Source organism: Neomonachus schauinslandi, chromosome 1, assembly GCF_002201575.2.
Source record: "Neomonachus schauinslandi chromosome 1, ASM220157v2, whole genome shotgun sequence".
Classification (NCBI taxonomy): domain Eukaryota; kingdom Metazoa; phylum Chordata; class Mammalia; order Carnivora; family Phocidae; genus Neomonachus; species Neomonachus schauinslandi.
In genome coordinates, this window is record NC_058403.1 from 170,074,054 (window position 1) to 170,094,550 (window position 20,497).

The following is a 20,497-nucleotide window of genomic DNA, read 5'->3' on the forward strand; positions in this document are numbered from 1 at the left end:
TATATATATATATATATATATATATATATATATATATATATATACACACCACATCTTCTTTATCCATTCATCTGTCGATGGACATCTTGGCTCTTTCCATAGTTTCGCTATTGTGGACATCGCTGCTATAGACATCGGGGTGCACGTACCCCTTCGTATCACTACATTTCTTTCTTTGGGATAAATACCAAGTAGTGCAATTACTGGGTCGTAGGTTAGCTCTATTTTCAACTTTTTGAGGAGACTCCATACTGTTTTCCAGAGCACTTTTTCAGGTGTCTGTTGGCCATGTGGATGTCTTTGGAAAAATGTCTGTTCATGTCTTCTGCCCATTTCTTGATTGTATCATTTGGTCTTTGGGAGTTGAGTTTGATAAGTTCTTTATAGATTTTGGATACTAGCCCTTTATCTGATATGTCATTTGCAAATATCTTCTCCCATTCTGTCGGTTGTCTTTTGGTTTTGTTGACTGTTTCATTTGCTGTGCAAAAGCTTTTTATCTTGAGGAAGTCCCAATAGTTCATTTTTGCCCTTGCTTCCCTTGCTTTTGGCGATGTTTCTAGGAAGAAGTTGCTGTGGCTGAGGTCGAAGAGGTTGCTGCCTGTGTTCTCCTTTAGGATTTGGATGGACTTCTGTCTCACATTGAGGTCTTTCAACCACTTGGAGTCTATTTTTGTGTGTGGTGCAAGGAAATGGTCCAGTTTCATTCTTCTGCATGTGGCTGTCCAATTTTCCCAACACCATTTGTTGAAGAGACTGTCTTTTTTCCACTGGACATTCTTTCCTGCTTTGTCCAAGATTAGTTGACCATAGAGTTGAGGGTCCATTTCTGGGCTCTCTATTCTGTTCCATTGATCTATGTGTCTGTTTTTGTGCCAGTACCATACTGTCTTGATGATGACAGCTTTGTAATAGAGCTGGAAGTCTGGAATTGTGATGCCACCAGCTTTGCTTTTCTTTTTCAACATTCCTCTGGCTATGTGGGGTCTTTTCTGGTTCCATACAAATTTTAGGATTATTTGTTCCATTTCTTTGAAAAAAGTGGATGGTATTTTGATGGGGATTGCATTGAATGTGTAGATTGCTCTAGGTAGCATTGACATCTTCACAATATTTGTTCTTCCAATCCATGAGCATGGAACGTTTTTCCATTTCTTTGTGTCTTCCTCAATTTCTTTCATGAGTATTTTATAGTTTTCGGAGAACAGATCCTTTGCCTCTTTGGTTAGATTTATTCTTAGGTATCTTATGGTCTTGGGTGCAATAGTAAATGGGATTGTCTCCTTAATTTCTCTTTCTTCTGTCTTATTGTTGGTGTATAGGAATGCCACTGATTTCTCTGCATTGATTTTATATCCTGCCACTTTACTGAATTCCTGTATGAGTTCTAGCAGTTTTGGGGTGGAGTCTTTTGGGTTTTCCACATAAAGTACCATATCATTTGCAAAGAGTGAGAGTTTGACCTCTTTGCCGATTTGGATGCCTTTTATTTCTTTTTGTTGTCTGATTGCTGAGGCTAGGCTTCTAGTACTATCTTGAATAGCAGTGGTGATAGTAGACATCCCTGCCGCGTTCCTGACCTTAGGGGGAAAGCTCTCAGTTTTTCCCCATCAAGAATGATATTTTTTTTTTTTTAAAGATTTTATTTATTTATTTGACAGAGAGAGAGAGAGACAGCGAGAGAGGGAACACAAGCAGGGGGAGTGGGAGAAGGAGAAGCAGGCTTGCCACTGAGCAGGGAGTCCGATGCGGGGCTTGATCCCAGGACCCTGGGATCGTGACCTGAGCCGAAGGCAGACGCTTTACGACTGAGCCACCCGGGCACCCCAAGAATGATATTTGCTGTGGGTTTTTCATAGCTGGCTTTTAGGATATTGAGGTATGTACCCTCTATCCCTGTACTCTGAAGAGTTTTGATCAAGAAAGGATGCTGTACTTTGTCAAATGCTTTTTCTGCATCTATTGAGAGGATCATATGATTCTTGTTCTTTCTTTTGTTAATGTATCACGTTGATTGATTTGCGGATGTTGAACCCACCTTGCAGCCCAGGGATAAATCCCACTTGGTCGTGGTGAATATCCTCTTAATGTACTGTTGGATCCTATTGGCTAGTATTTTGGTGAGAATTTTTGCATCCATGTTCATCAGGGATATTGGTCTGTAATTCTCCTTTGTGATGGGGTTTTTGTCTGGTTTTGGGATCAAGGTAATGATGGCCCCATAAAACGAGTTTGGAAGTTTTCCTTCCATTTCTATTTTTTGGAACAGTTTCAGAAGAATAGGTATTAATTCTTCTTTAAATTTTTGGTAGAATTCCCCTGGGAAGCCATCTGGCCCTGGGCTTTTTTTGTTGGGAGATTTTTGAATACTGCTTCAATTTCCTTGGTGGTTATAGGTCTGTTCAAGTTTTCTATTTCTTCCTGGTTCAGTTTTGGTAGTTTATACATCTCTAAGAATGCATCCATTTCTTCCAGATTATCTAATGTGCTGGCATATAGTTGCTCATAATATGTTCTTATAATTGTTTGTATTTCTTTGGGGTTGGTTGTGATCTCTCCTCTTTCATTCATGATTTTATTTATTTGGGTCATTTCTCTTTTCTTTTTGATACATCTGGCCAGGGGTTTATCAATCTTATTAATTCTTTCAAAGAACCAGCTCCTAGTTTCGTTGATCTGTTCTACTGTTCTTTTGGTTTCCATGATTTCTGCTCTGAGCTTTATTTCTCTCTCCTGCTGAGTTTAGGCTTTATTTGCTGTTCTTTCTCCAGCTTCTTTAGGTGTAGGGTTAGGTTGTGTATTTGAGACCTTTCTTGTTTCTTGAGAAAGGCTTGTATTGCTATCTACTTTCCTCTTAGGGCTGCCTTTGCTGCAACCCAAAGATTTTGAACAGTTGTGTTTTCATTTTTATTGGTTTCCATGAATTATTTTAATTCTTCTTTAATTTCCTGCTTGACCCATTCATTCTTTAGGAGGATGCTCTTTAGCCTCCATGTATTTGAGTTCTTTCTGACTTTCCTCTTGTGATTGAGTTCTAGTTTCAAAGCATTGTGGTCTGAAAATTTGCAGGGAATGATCCCAGTCTTTTGGTACTGGTTGAGACCGGATTTGTGACCTAGTATGTGATCTATTCTGGAGAATGTTCCTTGGGCACTAGAGAAGAATGTGTATTCCGTTGCTTTGGGATGGAATGTTCTGAATATATCTGTGAAGTCCATTTTGTCCAGTGTGTCATTTAAAGCCTTTATTTCCTTGTTGATCTGTTGCTTAGATGATCCGTCCATTTCAGTGAGGGGTATGTTAAAGTCCCCCACTGTTATTGTATTGTTGTCAATGTGTTTCTTTGCTTTTGTTCTTAATGCCTTATATAATTGGCTGCTCCCATGTTAGGGGCATAGATATTTACAATTGTTAGATCTTTTTGTTGGATAGACCCTTTAAGTAGGATATAGTGTCCTTCCTCATCTCTTATTACAGTCTTTGGTTTAAAATCTAATTTGTCTGATAATAAGGATTGCCACCCCAGCTTTCTTTTGGTGTCCATTAGCATGGTAAATGGTTTTCCACCCCCTCACTTTCAATCTGGGGGTGTCTTTGGGTCTAAAATGAGTCTCTTGCACAGAGCATATCGATGGGTCTTGTTTTTTAATCCAATCTGATACCCTCTGTTTTTTGATTAGGGCATTTAATCCATTTACATAACTATTGAAAGATTTGAATTTGGTGCCATTGTATTGCTTGTAAGGTGACTGTTGCTGTATATTGTCTGTGTTCCTTTCTGGTCTATGTTGCTTTTAGGCTCTCTCTTTGCTTGGAGGACCCCTTTCAATATTTCTCGTAGGGCTGGTTTTGTGTTTGCCAATTCCTTTAGTTTTTGTTTGTCCTGGAAGCTTTTTATCTCTCCTTCTATTTTCAATGACAGCCTAGCTGGATGTAGTATTCTTGGCTGCATATTTTTCTCATTTAGTGCTCTGAATATATCATGCCAGTCGTTTCTGGCCTGCCAGGTCTCTGTGGATAGGTCTGTTGCCAGTCTAATGTTTCTACCATTGTAGGTTACAGATCTCTTGTCCCGAGCTGCTTTCAGGATTTTCTCTTTGTCTCTGAGACTCATAAGTTTTACTATTAGATGTCAGGGTGTTGACCTATTTTTATTGATTTTGAGGGGTGTTCTCTGTGCCTTCTGGATTTTGATGCCTGTTTCCTTCCCCAAATTAGGGAAGTTCTCTGCTATAATTTGCTCCAATATACCTTCTGCTCCTCTCTCTCTTTCTTCTTCTTTTTCTGGGATCCCAACTATTCTAATACTGTTTCGTCTTATGGTATCACTTACCTCTTGAATTCTGGCCTCGTGATACAGTAGTTTATTTATTTCTTTTTCTCAGCTTCTTTATTTTTCATCATTTTGTCTTCTATATCACTGATTCTCTCTTCTGCCTCATTTATCCTAGCAGTTAGAGCTTCCATTTTTGATTGCACCTCATTAATAGCCTTTTCGATTTCGACTTGGTTAGATTTCATTTCTCCAGAAAGGGTTTCTCTAATATCTTCCATGCTTTTTTCAAGCCCAGCTAGTATCTTTAAAATCATAATTCTGAACTCTAGTTCCGACATCTTATGTCCGTATTGTTTAGGTCCCTGGCAGTAGGTACTGCCTCTTGTTCTTTTTTTTGAACAGTAGGTACTGCCTCTTGTTCTATTTTTTCCGTCTTGTCATTTTGTTCGGAGTACAATAGAGGAATGAGAGAACAAAATGCTAACAGGGTAACAAAGACCCCAGAAAAATATACACTAAACAAATCAGAAGAGACTTGAAATCAGGGGAAAAGGAAAGAAGGAAAAAAGAAAAAAAAGAATATGATCAAGTATGATCAGAGTGGTACATAGATCATTGCCACACACTAGATTTTGGGCATATTTTGGTCTGTTAGAAGAAAGTGCCTCCCAAAATTTTAAAGAAAGAAAACTTATATCTGTACAAAAATAAGGGTAAATACAGTGAAGGGATGGAATATGACTGTAAAGATAATTATAAAAGATTTTATAAAAGGAATTGATAAGAAGTTGGTTGAAAAAAGAAAGAAGAGGAATTTAAAAAAAAGGGAGAGAATGTGATCAGGCAGGAGACTAGAACACTAGAGATTTAGGGTATATTTTGGTAGTTTTTGGTCTGTTAGAAGAAACTGTATCCCAAAATTTTAAAGAGAGAACAACTTATATATATATATGTATATATATATATACACACCAAAAATAAGTTTAACTACTATGAAGGCATAGAAGATGACTCTAAAAATGAAAAATAAAAAAGATTTTTAAGAAAAGGGACTGATAAGATGTTGGTTGAAAAGGGGAAAAAGAAAAAAAAGAGAATTAAAAAAATTAACTTTGAAAGACTACAGAATCATGGTAAAAAAGCCATGAATTCTGTGTGCAGTATTCCCCTAGCACTGGAGTTCTGCCGTTCTCATTGACAGGTAAACTTGGTCTTGGCTGGCTGTTCTTGCTGATCTGCTGGGGGAGGGGCCTGTTGCCGTGGTTCCCAAATGTCTTTGCCGGAGGCGGAATTGCCCCGCCCTTTCCCAGTCGTGGCTAAGTAACCTGCTCGGGTTTGTTCTCGGGAGCTTTTGTTCCCTGCAAGCTTTCCGTACAGCTTTGGAGGCCGAGAGTGAAAATGGCGGCCTCCCAATCTCCGCCCCGGAGGAGCCGAGAACTCGGGGCCCTGCTCCTCAGCGCACCCCCAGAGAAAAGCAGTCAGTCACTCCCGTCTCCCTGGTCTCTGGCCGCACTCCGTGCTCACCCGGCCTGTGACCGCGCGTTTCTATCTCTGGCACACGACCCCGTGTGGAGTCTCCAAACCCAGCAGATCCCTGCGGTGCACTCCTGCGCCGCTCCTCCCAGGGGAGGAAGGGGAGTCTCCCTGGATCTGCCGCTTGTTGGGTCCCTGCTGGAGGAGCAGTGGCCCGACTGTGCCGCGGATCACGGTTTATGGCAACCCTGAGCTGAGAGCCCGTGCCTCGGCTCCGTCTCTGCAGCCGGCTTCCCCGCTCCGATACCTGGGAGCTCTGCCACACTCAGGCACCCCCGGTCTTTCTGTGACCCCGAGGGTCCTGAGACCACACTGTCCCAGCGATGGTCCCACCCTTGCTTAGCCACTGGAGCGACGTCCTTCAGCAGAGCCGGCTTCTAAAAGTTCCGATTTTGTGCTCTGCTGCTCTATCACTTGCCAGAAGCAGCCGACGGAGGCCCCCTCCCCTGCCACCTACCGTCCCGAATATCACCTTGGATTCACTTCTCTGCACGTCCTACCTTCCAGAAAGTGGTCGCTTTTCTGTTCTTAGAGTTGCTGCTATTCTTTTCTTCGATCTCCTGTTGAGCTCATAGGTGTTCAGAATGGTATGATCCCTATCTAGCTGAATTCCTGGGACCAGACGAAAATTAGGTCTCCTACTCCTCTGCCGTCTTTCTCCTCCCCCCGGAAACTGATTTTTTATGCATCTTCAAAAAATGAAGACAGGTTGCCTTTTTTTCCTGTATTTAAGAAAGGAACACAAACAACCCTCGTGATTTATTCCCCAGACACCTTCTGTGGTAATACTCTAGCTACATTTGATCAAAGGTAGAGCTTCTGAAAATTTCATGGGCAGCCATTTATGTAAAAGCAGTTTGCAAAAATAGTAAAATGTCACAATACTGTAAGGTGTTCTTGCTTTTATGCCTTTCAGTTTTATATTAGTTAAGAGCTTGTGATTTTTAGTTCTGGAGGAATCTCTTTCTAAATCTCTTACCATCAGATCAGATGTTTGGCTCTTGGATCACAAACACATTACCTTAAAGAAGAGTTTCGAGTAGCACATCGTAGTCGTGTGTTTCAATTCTTCTGGACTTCTGAAAGAAAAGCTTTTTAGCTATCTTTTTATACGGTGTGGTTGACACCACAAAAATAGGCTTGAGACTGTGTACTCTGTTAAAACACTGCTTGTTTCGGCATTAATTCTTACACATATCCTTTTGGCTAGATCACTTTTAGAAAAAAATTGGTGAAGCCTGTTTCTACTCATTCTTGAGGTGTATCAGTTTTGAGTATAAAATTCCTGCCTACAGGAAATGACTATCCATTTTTAAATTTAGGAAATACAGGTTCTTTGAGGTTTATCTTTTTAAAATATGGAGACAATTTCGATTTTAACCTGAAAAGTTGTGCATTAATCACCCCTATTCTTTGTCAAGTAGTGCAGGTTTTAATTGTGAGTAAATTAGCATAGGATCCTAGTTTGATATAAATATAGATAATTGAAAAAGGAGTCTTACACACTAGTCAGTGTACCACCACTTTTAATGTTCTGGAGATAGAATTCATTCAGTTTTGAGAGAGGACCTTGTGAGGATGGCTGCTTGGCGGTCAGCAGGCTCATAAGCAGGTATCTATAGGCTTCTTGATCTTGTTAATCTGTATCTCAGTTGGACAATCTGAGACATGGTTTTGTGTGTTTTAATGAGTGTTTCTAAGAGGAGTCTAATAAGCATGATAGTTTGCTTAAGGATTCCCACGCCAGCTTGACACTATTTTTGAAGATTTAACAGATACTGCCTTAAGTTTGCAGGCAACTTTTGTATAGTTAGGCAGTCCTTCTTTTTTCAAACCTGATACAGACACTTTAGATACACTTTTACCCTTGTTTTAGTTTAATGGTAGAACAGTGGAAGATTTTGTCATCATGGTCATTTTAAATATCACTGTTGAAATAAGTATGTCAGAGTCAGCTCTGAGGTACATGGGCTCTAAGGGAGTGGCTTTGGAATTTATTAAGTCATTTAATGCCTAATAGTGTGTTCAGCACCGGGTGGTACTGAGATGTTATGTGGCAAGGAAACTGCACAAGATGCTGCCTATTTCTCATCCCAGTGTTTAAACAGTTGTGTTCATTTTTCTGCACTAAGATTGGTTGTTAAAAATTAACCATTAAAAAATCCTAACTTTGTTTTGTAAAGTGGTAAGCATAGGGTGAGCGTGACTGTAGTTCATTCCTGACTTAAGTGCTCTGTGCTAGTTGTGTGTCCTTGTCTGTGGGATCTTGCCATTTTAAGCCTGAACATGATGAGTTAAACAAATAAGACTGCTTTTTTATTCTAATTTTTTTGTGAATTACTGATTGAATTCTTCCTGTTCTGTGGCTAAAGCACCTTAGCTTGTTCACAGTAAATTCTGAATTAGGCCTTTGCAACAGGGCTGTCACTGGCTTACCGCAAGCAAGGAGGTCCAGACGTGCAAAGACCAAGGATGCATATGTTTGTTTGGAACTAGGTCCTCTTTTCCATACTGTCTTACTTCTCTAGTAATAATAATAATAATAATTTTAGACTCTCAAACATTAGCACTCAGTTACTTTCATATTTAGAGTTGCCAAGGACTAAACAGAAGGTGCTAAGGAAGGAGAGAGGCATAAAAGGTTTTAGGAAATACAATTCCTTCATCCCATGTATTTTTCAGATTGTTAAATGTGTTCCCTTGCTTAAAATTTGAGTAAAGTTTGTTAGGTTCTGAAATTTGGGTCTCGATCACTAGGCCAAGAAAAATTGCAAGCTGATTTATTTTGGACTGCAGATGACCTAAAAACTCTGTTCTACTTTAGGGAGACCTCTCTGAGCCACTCACAAAGTGTAGGGAAAGGGGATGGTAGATGCCCTTGGCGGGAACTCCATGTGCATTGGTACCGTCTCAGTGGCTCAGCTTACTGCGCCTTTAGCCGGGTGCTAACTCACCACAGGACTGGATCACGTAACACCGCTTGTCTTTAGATGGATATAAGGCTCAATTCACTCCTCTCTTCATAGAGTTTATTCACATTTGCCTCATATTTCCCACCAGGATCTGAAGCAGTGCATCCATATGTCTCCATGTCTGAGAAGTAGTTAGGTAGTCAGAATTGGGAGATGCTTACATGATTCTAAACCAACCCAAGCTTCTCAGGTTGCCACACACTTTTTCAGCAGAAATGATACTTAAAGGGTCTCGAAGTGTAGTCTTCCTGATGTGTATTCAGTGAACCTTGAAACCGTTTGCATACACTTCCCTTCACATTTGCCATTGAGAACTGCACATCCTAAACCACATAAAATTAAGCTTCCACAAGTATGCCTGTGTCATCTTCCATTCTGACAGGGCTGCATCAGAGAAGATGTCCCTGATCACTAAGGAGTTAGGCCAGTATAATCTGGAACACTCTTCCAGAACTCACTTCCATCTGGAAATGTCCCTTATTCTGTGATTTGATCTTTGAAACTAAAATTTGCTTATTTCCTATCACAGCGCCTTTCACTCCTCGCTGGGTTTATGGTAGTGGGGTTCTCACAGTGAGGAAACTTTTCTTTAACCTACTCGGGAGTGACGTAAACGTTTTTAAGTGCACTCCCTCCTTACCCAGACTATCTCTTCGTTCCTTTATACAGCCCTACTGTGTTCATCAAATATGAAATGTAAAAAGAAATGAAAGGTGGAAACAAATTAAGAAAGTGATCGAAGCTCATCTTTCTAGTCTTGCTGAATTTATAAGCCATGCTCATACGGAGCAGGGAAGAACTGAACACTGATTCCAAAGGGCAAGGCCCTCCAGTGTGGACTCACATGTTAGTTTCCAAGTCTGCCACAGTTTCTCTACAAAGACAGAAATGTTCTCATTGCGTTCCGTTTTCTTATGTGAAAGGATACACACTGTCCTGGACCAGGAGATTATTCTGTATGGGCTTTTGGAGCACGGCTTCCTTGTTGCTTGAGGTGCACAGTGTCTCTTGCGTGGCTGCACTGTCACGTAGATAACCGGTCCCCTAAGGATGACAGTGTACAGTGACCTCTCATACATGTAAATATTTATGATAAGTTTTGAGACATGGGATTATTGGATGATAGGGAAGCTGCATTTGTAATTTTCACAGATATTTTCGAAGCACCTCACTAAGGAGGTTGTTGCTATGTGTACCCTGATGCTGGCTTCACAGACTGTGTAGTGTCCAGTGTAATTTTTGATGACCTGATAAGTAAAATACAGAATCTTGTTGGAGGTTTAATTTGAACTTCTTTGGATATGAATGAGGTATAGCATTTTGTGTTGAATAGCAATTTGTATTTCCTTTATTGGGAAGTATCTGTTCATTGTATTTGCCCTTTGTAGATTTTTAGGAGTTTTTCATACGTCAGGAAACTTATCCCTTTGCCTGTAATTAATAGGTTCCAAACATTTTCCCTGGTTTGTGACTTGTCTTTTGACTTTGTCTTTGGTGTATTACAGAAAGGTTTTTTTTTTTTCTTATGTAGTTCAATTTACCTTTCTTTGTCAATGCCTCTGTATTCTGAATTATAGCTAGAAATGACTTCCCTGTATAGAGGAATCTTTATTTTTTAAAAAAATATTAAAAATGTGATCTTTTACTTTTGATTGTTGATTTCATTGCTTTTAACGAAATCAAAGCTTTTAAGCTTTTATCCACATATGGTTTATCCTGGTATGAATTCAATTCTACTTTTTTCCCTGATGGCTCCCTCTTGTCCTGTTAGCATTTTCTGAAAAGCTCGTATTTTCCTTTACTGACAGGACCAGATATCATATAGACCAAACTCATGATTCTTTTCCTTCTGCTTTGTTGTCAGTCTATTTGTGTACCTCCACAATACTGTAATAACCGTTGACAATTTATAATTTTTATAAATGTAAGTATGACTAGTAACCCCTTACTGGTCTTCTCTTTTTTCAAGGTGTTTGTGAAGGCTACTGTCGTTTCACCTTCCCATAGGAACCTCAGAATCTGGTTTTGTCTTGTCCCAGAATAATAATAGGAGCAGTAAAAAAAATAGCATCTGTTGCCTATTTTTATAGTAAAGAAGAAAAAAGTCTTGAAATCTTAGGCTCTGTGTAGTCAGGGACTCCCGCAAACAGAATTGTGATTTCCCAGGCATACATCTTATCCTTGTAGCTGTGCATCTGCCATGAGGAGTTGAGAACTCTCAGAGCAGGAAAGAGCATATCCTCCCATTCCCTTTTTTACACGCAAGTAGGGATTTGGTAAAAGAAGGAAGGAAACAAAAACTAGTAGCTTTTGAATAATTTGGATAGATTATTTTCATTATTTACATTGCTGATTGTGATGGGATTTAAAACAATAAATGACCACCTTTGGTCACTGTGTATATCAGTGATGATATTTACTATTCATGTTTAGCCTTTTAAATTACTCTTCCAATTTCATTGCACTTCAAAGAGCCATTTAAGTAGAGTTTCACATTTTTTTAATATTCCGCATTGTTGGAAGGCAAAGTTGGAGCTATAGTTACGAAGCTTAAAAATGGAAGAATGTGATGGATTATGTTCAGATAACAGAGATTTCATTTTAAGGGCCTTTCTGCTTGCTTTCGATAGTAAATCCTGTTCCCAGAGTGAATACTCCTTCACTAGAGAATCAGTCATTGGTCACTTTTAAGCACCTAACTTTTGGGCTAGTATTAAAATTTTTTGAGGTATAGCCCTTTTAAGAAGTAAGTCATGGTGTTGATATATGTGAAGAATGCCCATAAATTGCTAGAACTTACCATCATTATTACCCGGATACAAGACAGGAGCCTCTGCTATTGTGTCAGAAGTCTAAATTGGACTTCTAAATTTGAGATACTGAAATGGCTTAAATCTGGGCATGATTTGCTCTGTATAAGCTAGCTAGTCTTCGCTGGTATACTTCTCTTCAGTTTGTATATTTGACTGTATTTATACAGTCATCACAAATATTAAGGCTAAATATATTTAATTGATCTATAAATGGAACTTCAGAATCTGTTAAGATAATCCTGATAAGAGAATTTTTTTGGCCTTCTCACTTTAAAAAGTTACAGCTTGGTCACGTTCACCAAGCATGCGTAGGCGGCAGGGCACGTGGTAACCATCCTGACCCACTGCGCTGCTCTTAGTAGACTAGCCAGCCACGCTTTGTTCGCCTTATATTCTCGTGGGAAGGAATGTTTATAGATGAATAAATTGGTTTGGTTTCTCTTTATCTTGACATGGGTGCCAAATAAAATTATTTGCTTTTGTATTACAAAAATGATCATTCTCACATCATTCTAAGTGTATATTGATAACTGAGCTGGGAGTGTGTAGTGCATGTCAATCAGCCACACTGAAGCTTCATTGCATTTTTGTCATTTTGTAATTCTGAGTATACCACTGGAAAGTAAGCTTCTCTGCACTAAAACATAATGCTCCACAGGACAATGATTTTAGTATTTTTTTTTGTTTTAATCACTGGTTTACCCCAAATGCGTCAAGATAATGCCTGACATATATTGGGTGTTCAAAATATTTTTTGAATATCTGAGTAATGGTTAGAGTCAGACTCCTGGATGCACAGCCTAGCAACTCCCCATTTATGAACTGTGACCTTGGGCAAGTTTTACCATCCTTCTGTGCTTCTGTTTCCTTATCTTTAATATGGGGATGATAATGCTACCAAATGCAGAATTTTTGTAAGAAATGTACAGTGGTTGCCTTTGCTATTACTGAATAGTCAGGGTTACCTGATAGGCTGCTTTAGCATGTTTTTATTCTGTGTTTATTCTGTAGTATTTATTTGTACTGTGACAAAAATCCTTAGGCCTTAGTTTTTTTGTCTGAAACGTAAAGAACTGATTGGAGAGTAACTTAAGTGTCTTATGTTCTGGCTCCTTTGGCTTAAATCACTTTTTGAACATGTACTTGGAGGCCATCCCAAACCCATCTTTTGTTTTCTTGGAATTGCCAAATTTCTTATGTTTGCCCCTGTGGTAATTCATCTTTTGGTAGCTTCAAATACAAGAAGGATTATATTGAACCAAAAAATCTCATTAAAGAATCCAGTGGTTCATGAGCCTTGAAAAACAAGTCTATCCTCATCCATGTAGTAGTTCCCTAAAATACTTAAAAATTATTATCATGTCCCCTTGAGAGGCAGCTCCAAACTGATCATCCCTAAAGCAAACTCTTGACCTCCCCTTAGCATCCTGATCCCTGACCTGACAATTGAAGTTCCCAGTTCTGGCTGTTACAGAAGGGGAACATTATCGTCTCATTTTAGATTCTGGATGTCTTCAAAACCATAGGATTGCGGAGAGAGTAGGATGTGAGCTCTGCAGCACAAGGGTTAGTTCATAACTGTCAACTAAGTCCCCCAAGTCTTTCCTACATGTGTCGTGTACCTACCCCATTTCATACCCATTCATTTGGTCTTGCAGGTACAAGCATAGGATTTCCCTTTCATTTTGTTAAGTCTTATAGCTTGCTTTTCTTGTTCCACTCTGGGACAGTCCCCATCTTCTTCCTTTCCCACCTCCTTTTCATGTGTCATGCCCGATGTCTGACAGTTTACAAAAGTATGAATATCTGTACCTCTGTAGGTTTTGTTTTCTTTATTGAGAAAGATGAAATCATTCATTGTACTGTGGGTTTGATATACCTTGTTTGATCAGGTGCAGCATATCCTCTCTTACATACATACACAACAATCTATTGTTCCTTGACATTTAGGTTGTTTTCAATTTGTTGCTGTTAACAGCACTATTGCAATGCATTCTCTCAGTCGTGTTTTTGTGTCCTATAGAACACTTCTCTTTCCAAACTTTCTTGGTAGGTTTTATACATTTATTTTTCCAAATCAACTTTAACTTACCCTTCTAAATTCCAATCTCATTGGTATTACATTGAATATATACTTTGAGGACTGACATCTTAATGATTATCGAGTCTTCTCATCAAACATAGAAATTCCACTGGAATTTAAGTATAATTCACATTTTTCTATGGTTTTAGGCATGCTTTCATTTGTATTCCAAAATACAATTGGAAGACATACCCAGTGGTTTTCCCCTTTCCCTGAATTCTATGAAATGGGGACTTAATCATGTTGAGTCTTAAGTGTATGATCATTGTTTTCTTGGAATTGCCAAATTTCTTATGTTTGCCCCTGTGGTAATTCAGTTGAAAGCCATTTAAAGTTTTACACAAAGACCATTTGGATGGTATTTTGAGTTTTCACTGCTTATACTGAACAATAGTATAAAAGCAGATAATGTGGTCAACAGAAGTATGTTTAGTCACTCTTCAAGTTCATCTTAATTTTACTAAGTTTGCTTGGCACTGAAATTTTATACTTAAACTTTGCCAGTAAGAATGAGGGTTCTAGGTACAATATAAAGATATAAAAACATGATTGTCAAATTTAATAGAAAATCATCTGTTACAGGGTTATCTACAAAATGTTCCATATTTTTGAAATTAAAAAATCTTTTCCAGGGCCAAAATCAATTTTCAAATATTTTTCTTTCCACTATAAGAATCTGAGTTTCTTAAGTGACTTTCTTTTTCTGTTTTCAGAGAAAGTTTCATTGTGCAAATTTGACTTCATGGCCTCGCTGGCTGTATTCCTTATATGATGCTGTAAGTATTACCTGGTACATTTTTCTTTCTACAGTAAGCCTTTTCATAATTAAGGGTCATTAGAATGAAACATATGCTTTCATACTCAGTGGTATCTCATTTTCAGAACTAATGCCATCCTTTACATTTAGGTAGAGCACGAAGGAATCGGATACTACTGGACTTACTTTGCTTTTAATCTATAGAATTTTTCATTTTCCCAGTTTCTAGTGGCTTATAAATTCAGGACAAGATGAGACATTTTGGGGTCTATTAAGGATTTGAAATGTGGTAAGTGTAGGTAGATTTAGAAAATTAAAGAATCCCATAACATGTTTTGTTTTTTTTTTCCTAAATGAGTATATGAACTTATTGTCTCCTGATCCCCAGTTAGTCTATTACATCCGCAAGCATTTTGCTCCTCAAATTGTAATACTTCAGCATCACCATGCCTTGCAAGACTTAAAACTGGAATTCTTCAAAGAATCTGGGTTTTAGACATAAACACTGTGTTCGAAGCTTTTCTGTCATTTCCTCTGTGGCATGGGGCAAATTACTTACCTAAATAAATTGATTTTAAAAAATGGGTATAATGATAGTCATTGTACTTGGCACACAGTAGGCATTCAACAAATGTCAGTCATTTCCCTTAGTGAATCACCTCACGCACAGATGTAGACTCTTGCTTGGGAAGACTAAACACTGAAGGTTGAACACTTACCACAAGCAGAACACGAAAGGAAACTACAGTTCACTCTGCCCTGCAGCAGCTTTGGGCTATTACAGATGACACAACAGACAAGTATTTGTGAAAAGATAGTAGGCAGTCTTGTGTACTAAATAGGTGCCAAGTAAGGTATGTAGGTAGCAAGTGCTCATGAAGTTTTTAGGAGCCACTGTCCCTATGAACAGAGTCAGAAAAGCCGTCCTAGAAAGGGGGAGAAGGGAGACCAGTTCCACACAGTTGATCAAAGAACACCTAGAAGGCAGTGAGTCAGGAGCATGTGCCATGGGGAAAGAGACAGTGGAGGAGAGAGGCCTGGAAAGCTAACTTAGTGCCGGGCACACAAGCTGGGGCTTTGATCATCTGAGCGTAAGGAAACACACTTTTAAACTGGGACTCAGATTTTAGTAGAGTGAAGACTTAAATTGCTATTAATATAGTAGTTTTATTAAAGAGAGTTGAAAATCTAGCAGTACGTTCTAAAAAGTCTGTGAACCTTATTATGGCTGCTTTTACTTTAAACAAGGAAACTTTAATGGATAGAATCAAGAAACAGCTACATGAATGGGACGAAAATCTAAAAGATGATTCTCTTCCTTCAAATCCAATAGGTATGAAAAGTCAGCTTCCTTCCTGGGGCCTTTTGATATTTTACTAAATTATTTTTCTGTTTAATGAAACAAAAAATTTTAGTTTAATATTTTTATTCGCTCTGAAAAGCATACATATCTGGGCTTTTAAAAAAGATTTTTTTAATTAATTGTAACAAAGTTCTTAAATTTTGTGAGTAATCTTAAGCAAAGTTTTTCTGTTAAGTTCAAATTGCAGACAAGATCGGGCACGTTCAGGGTGGTATGGCCGTAGACCAAATTGCAGTAAACGGGCACATCCAAAAACTTGAGGGTCAGAACTCTCCCTTTTCTTTAAGATGGCTTTCAAAAGGACCCTGATTCTAAGACTTACTTCATCTTATGTACATCATTGCTCTGGTTATTAGGTACAGTTACTGTAGCCATTTTTCTAGTCTTTTAGCAGATTGACTTCCTATACCATGGGTTTGATTTTCATGTTTAAAAGACCAAAAAAAACCTGTTGATAAAAGTCAGAAACCCAGACCCTGGAGCACAGCTCTCTTGGACCTCGCCGCCCTCACATCTTGAGAGTGTAATTTGGCTTCAGTAAACTTTCCCGCCTATACTGCTAAAAATAAGTAAATAAAAGACATTTCTAAAACCAATTATGGGAAAATAATTTTAGAACTTCCTAAGAATATATACTCGATAGCTAGTGTATTTTAGTATTAATTATGTCAAACACATTCTTTGGGAGCCCTGTAGAGAGGGTTTATTTCAAAAAGACAGTCTGATTCATAAGTCATCTGTTACTTATCTGCTTCAAAAACTTGAAAAACCACCATGTCTTTAAGACTTTTCTTACAGAGTAGCTGCTTGTCTTCCTATTGATGATGTATTAAGGATTCAGCTCCTTAAAATTGGTAGTGCCATCCAACGACTTCGCTGTGAACTAGACATTATGAATAAAGTGAGTAAAGTGACCGTGTTCGTGACACCTATTTTAGGCTTGATTATCTATGGGACCCAGTCATGTAGTCATGCAATTAGAAAACTAGTTGTGCTAGTTTAATTTTTTTTTGAAGATTTTATTTATTTATTTGAGAGAGTGAGCGAGCAAGCATGGGGGTGTGCAGAGGGAGAGGGGAAACAGACTCTCTGCTGAGCAGGGAGCCTGACACGGGGCTCGATCCCAGGACCCTGAGATCATGACTGGAGCCGAAGACAGACGGTTAACCTACTGAGCCACCCAGGCCACTAGTTTTACATGATTCAAAGGATAATTCAGACATTTCATTTGGGATCATACAGACACTTAGATTGTTTTTACATCCCTCAAACATTTAAGAGTTTGTGAAGACACTCCATTTCTACACGGAGCATCTGTGCCTATATGTATCTGTCACTCCTTGTCCTACAAAGTCAGTAGTTTTATAAATGAGTATGTGTGAGATCTCAGAGGTTTTCTTGGTCCTACTTTAAAACTATTTTTGAATGATTGGAAGGAAAACATATTTAGAGGGATCAATACTTTAGAGAAGTTTCTTGATGAGCTATGTAATTACATAATTAAACAAATGTGAATTTTCCCCACTAATTTTCTTTTAAATTTTTTAGTGTACATCTCTTTGCTGTAAACAATGTCAAGAAACAGAAATAACAACCAAAAATGAAATATTCAGGTGAGAGCTTTATTACATTTTCAGTATACTTCTAAATACATTTTCCCAACTGCTGTAACAGAGTTATGGTCAAGACCATATTTCCATTTCCCATAGATTTCCCTCTATTAAATAATCATCATTCAGCAAATGCAATGTGGGGAGTTGACACCCTTCCTGATTGGGTACTCAGCAGCAATGATTATGTAAGATATTATTCACAGGTAATGAGCATGGTAGAGTCAAACAGAGGGGCAATCCTTATTTTCCCCCATTCCTGCTTGATAATCTGTTTATCTTCTTAGTGATTAAGGACCTAACATGAATGCCTCAGGTATGGTCTTCCAGGCAGACATAGTGGGACATGCTTCTGAACATGTACTGATGCTGTGATATAAGTGTTTAAGAATTATTTTAGTTAGTACTTATAACTATAAACTAGGACAGTAAAGAAACTGTTGCCTACAAAGTAATCAGTTGCCCAAGGATGACTAAATAGGACCTTTTCACTGTACTTCCACTCTGAGACTCCTTTAGATGAGCTCCCTGTTTTACAAACATGTAGACTAATGAAACTGGGCTGACTCCCAACCTCCTCTTCACATACCAGAGTTCTCACATTACCTCTTATAACCCCATTAGACATTTTTTTCCTTCCCATTTTGACTTCTGTGCTGATTCTGTCTTGTAGTTTATCCTTATGTGGACCAATGGCAGCTTATGTGAATCCTCATGGATATGTGCATGAGACACTTACAGTGTATAAAGCTTGCAACTTGAATCTGATAGGCCGGCCTTCTACAGAGCACAGCTGGTTTCCTGGGTAATGTGGTGGTTACTTTTTTTGGCGGGGGGAGTGGGTTTGCCTTAATTAGACAGAGCCCTAAGCAGAGCTGTTAGAATTGTAATCAAAAATAGTGAGATGAATAATTCTATTTAAATGTTCTTCATTTTATGAATGGCTAGTAACAGCTAGTTTGGCATACTCTCACTAAATATAAAGTTAGAAGGTTGGCAACTGCAGTTATCCTTAAATTAACTATACATTTAATCCAGACTTAGCTCATTCTGAAAACCAGCTGGCTTAAAACCCAATAAAACTGTATCTGAACCATATTCTGTAATGTCAAACCAGAGAATATTTCCCAAGCAATGACAAAACAGCTGAAAAAGCATTGAGTCCTGGTTTTCTTCTTTTTTTTTCTTTCTTTAGCCCAGTGGCCTTCAAAGTATGAGCCTAGAACTAGCAGCACCACCTGGGAACTAGTAAGGCTGAGGGAATGTGTTAATAGTCTTTGCTTCCAAATTCTGGGTCAGTCTTTTATTTTGAAAGAGGCCAGCAGAGTATGAATTAATGATTACAATTGTCCTTTTGGGGGCACCTGAGGAGCAAAGCTGGTTAAGCATCTTTTAGTTTCTGCTCAGGTCATGATCTCAGGGTAGTCTGCTTAAGACACCTCCTAAGGCTTTCTCTAAAATAAAATTAAAAATAATTGCCATTTTGGATGTAGGACCATATCACTTGAATTGTCCAAGTTTATTTAACATCCTTGTTAAGGATTAAAACTAGAATTAACTATTACAAGTGGTTTCGTTTATTTTTCTAGTTATACTTTGATTTTCTGGATGAATTTTCTGACAAAATCATTCTTCAGAAGTAGTTCTTAGAAATTCATATATGTCACCCCCCCCCCCCCATTTTAACTCAAAAGTGTTTTTCTGGAAGTGGATAGTGTTTTGTAACGTGACTGCAATACAAAACCATGAAGGAAAGGTACCTGCGAGTTAATCCATATTAACAAGATTAAGTTTTTTCTCCAATGCCAAGAAAGAAAAAAATAAATGAACACAGCTTAACAACACAATCAAATTTGTTTCAGGAAACCATATAGAATTTAGCTCTGTCTTGATAACAGCTTTATACAATGATAGGCTTGGGGTACAGAAATGTGTTTCCTTAGCTGATACCTTTCTTTAATTTTGTAGGTATGCTTGGACTATCGCCCAGTGTAGGATCTGTGCAAGCCATATTGGATGGAAATTTACAGCCACCAAAAAAGACATGTCACCTCAAAAATTTTGGGGTTTGACTCGATCTGCTCTGTTGCCCACAATCCCAGACACTGAAGATGAGATAAGCCCCGACAAAGTAATACTTTGCTTATAAACAAATATGGTAGAGATAAAGTTATTTATCTAGTTGGTCTTGTAAAATCAGATCTGCTTTGGAAATTACTGCTTTTGATGCATACCTAAGTAAAAAGCAACATTATGTGGAAGGTTGCAGTTTCTTAGTCAAGGGTATTTGAAGATTTAAATTAAACTATTGAAAAGGCTGAAAAGCAGTCTAGAAAACTTGGTTTTTAGGAATATCTAGCTCGATACCATTATATTCTGGCCTGCTAGGATACGAAGACCTCTCTGAAAGGGAGGAGATGGGTTTTCCTGCACCAAACATATTTGTAATTCCCCTAACTCGAGGTTAATCATTTGCTCCTGATACCTGGAACCAACAGCAAGTTTTTAGAAGTTCCCAAAGCTAGGGTGCCAAGTACATGTTCCCTTTGAAAGAAGCAAAGGCTTTAATTTTCTTGAGTTTCTCTCCTATTGATTTGTAAATTTTGAAAATATTAAAGAGTTAAAATACAGTTTGAGCCCCAAAATAGTGTTCATTTCCTTATGTATTTGCTGAGTGTGTCTGAACACCCTTATTCTGTTCCAAATTTCAATTTGAACCTTAATATGGAACAGAGATACTAAAACATACCTCCCTTCATTCAATCAGGCTACAAGTGACTGTATTTTGTAAGTACCTTTGTTCCATGTAAATTGAAAATCTAAGTAAAGTTTAAGAGCAAATATTACACATTTTCTTTGTCTAAATAATGTAGAATATTTACTCACAAGCTGATAATTTAAGCATAAAGATGAAGCTCTAGATACTGATTAGCCACCTACCTCTTTGCTTACATGTTCAAGTGTTGATGGATCCTTTCACATTTGTGTAATTAACTTCAGTTTTCATAACTGGGCAAAGTTCAACTGATAGGGATACTGTTAAATCTCGTTTTAATTTATCAATATTTTCTTTTACCTAATGTGCAATGG

The 20,497-nt window shown here is 38.2% G+C and overlaps 1 protein-coding gene across 3 annotated transcripts in view; it reads left to right on the plus strand.

Moving 5' to 3' along the window:
- The window catches only part of CRBN (cereblon), a 31,452-nt gene extending 11,218 nt beyond the window's left edge, over positions 1–20,234 (plus strand). For all 3 annotated transcript variants that reach the window (XM_021695015.1, XM_021695016.1, XM_021695017.1), the window contains exons 6-11: positions 14,391–14,453; positions 15,683–15,767; positions 16,583–16,698; positions 17,346–17,410; positions 18,081–18,212; positions 19,376–20,234. In XM_021695015.1, coding sequence (XP_021550690.1) covers positions 14,391–14,453; positions 15,683–15,767; positions 16,583–16,698; positions 17,346–17,410; positions 18,081–18,212; positions 19,376–19,556 — 642 coding nt within the window. In that variant the 3' untranslated portion in view covers positions 19,557–20,234. The remainder of the gene's footprint in view (positions 1–14,390; positions 14,454–15,682; positions 15,768–16,582; positions 16,699–17,345; positions 17,411–18,080; positions 18,213–19,375) is intronic.
- Positions 20,235–20,497: the final 263 nt, after the last annotated feature.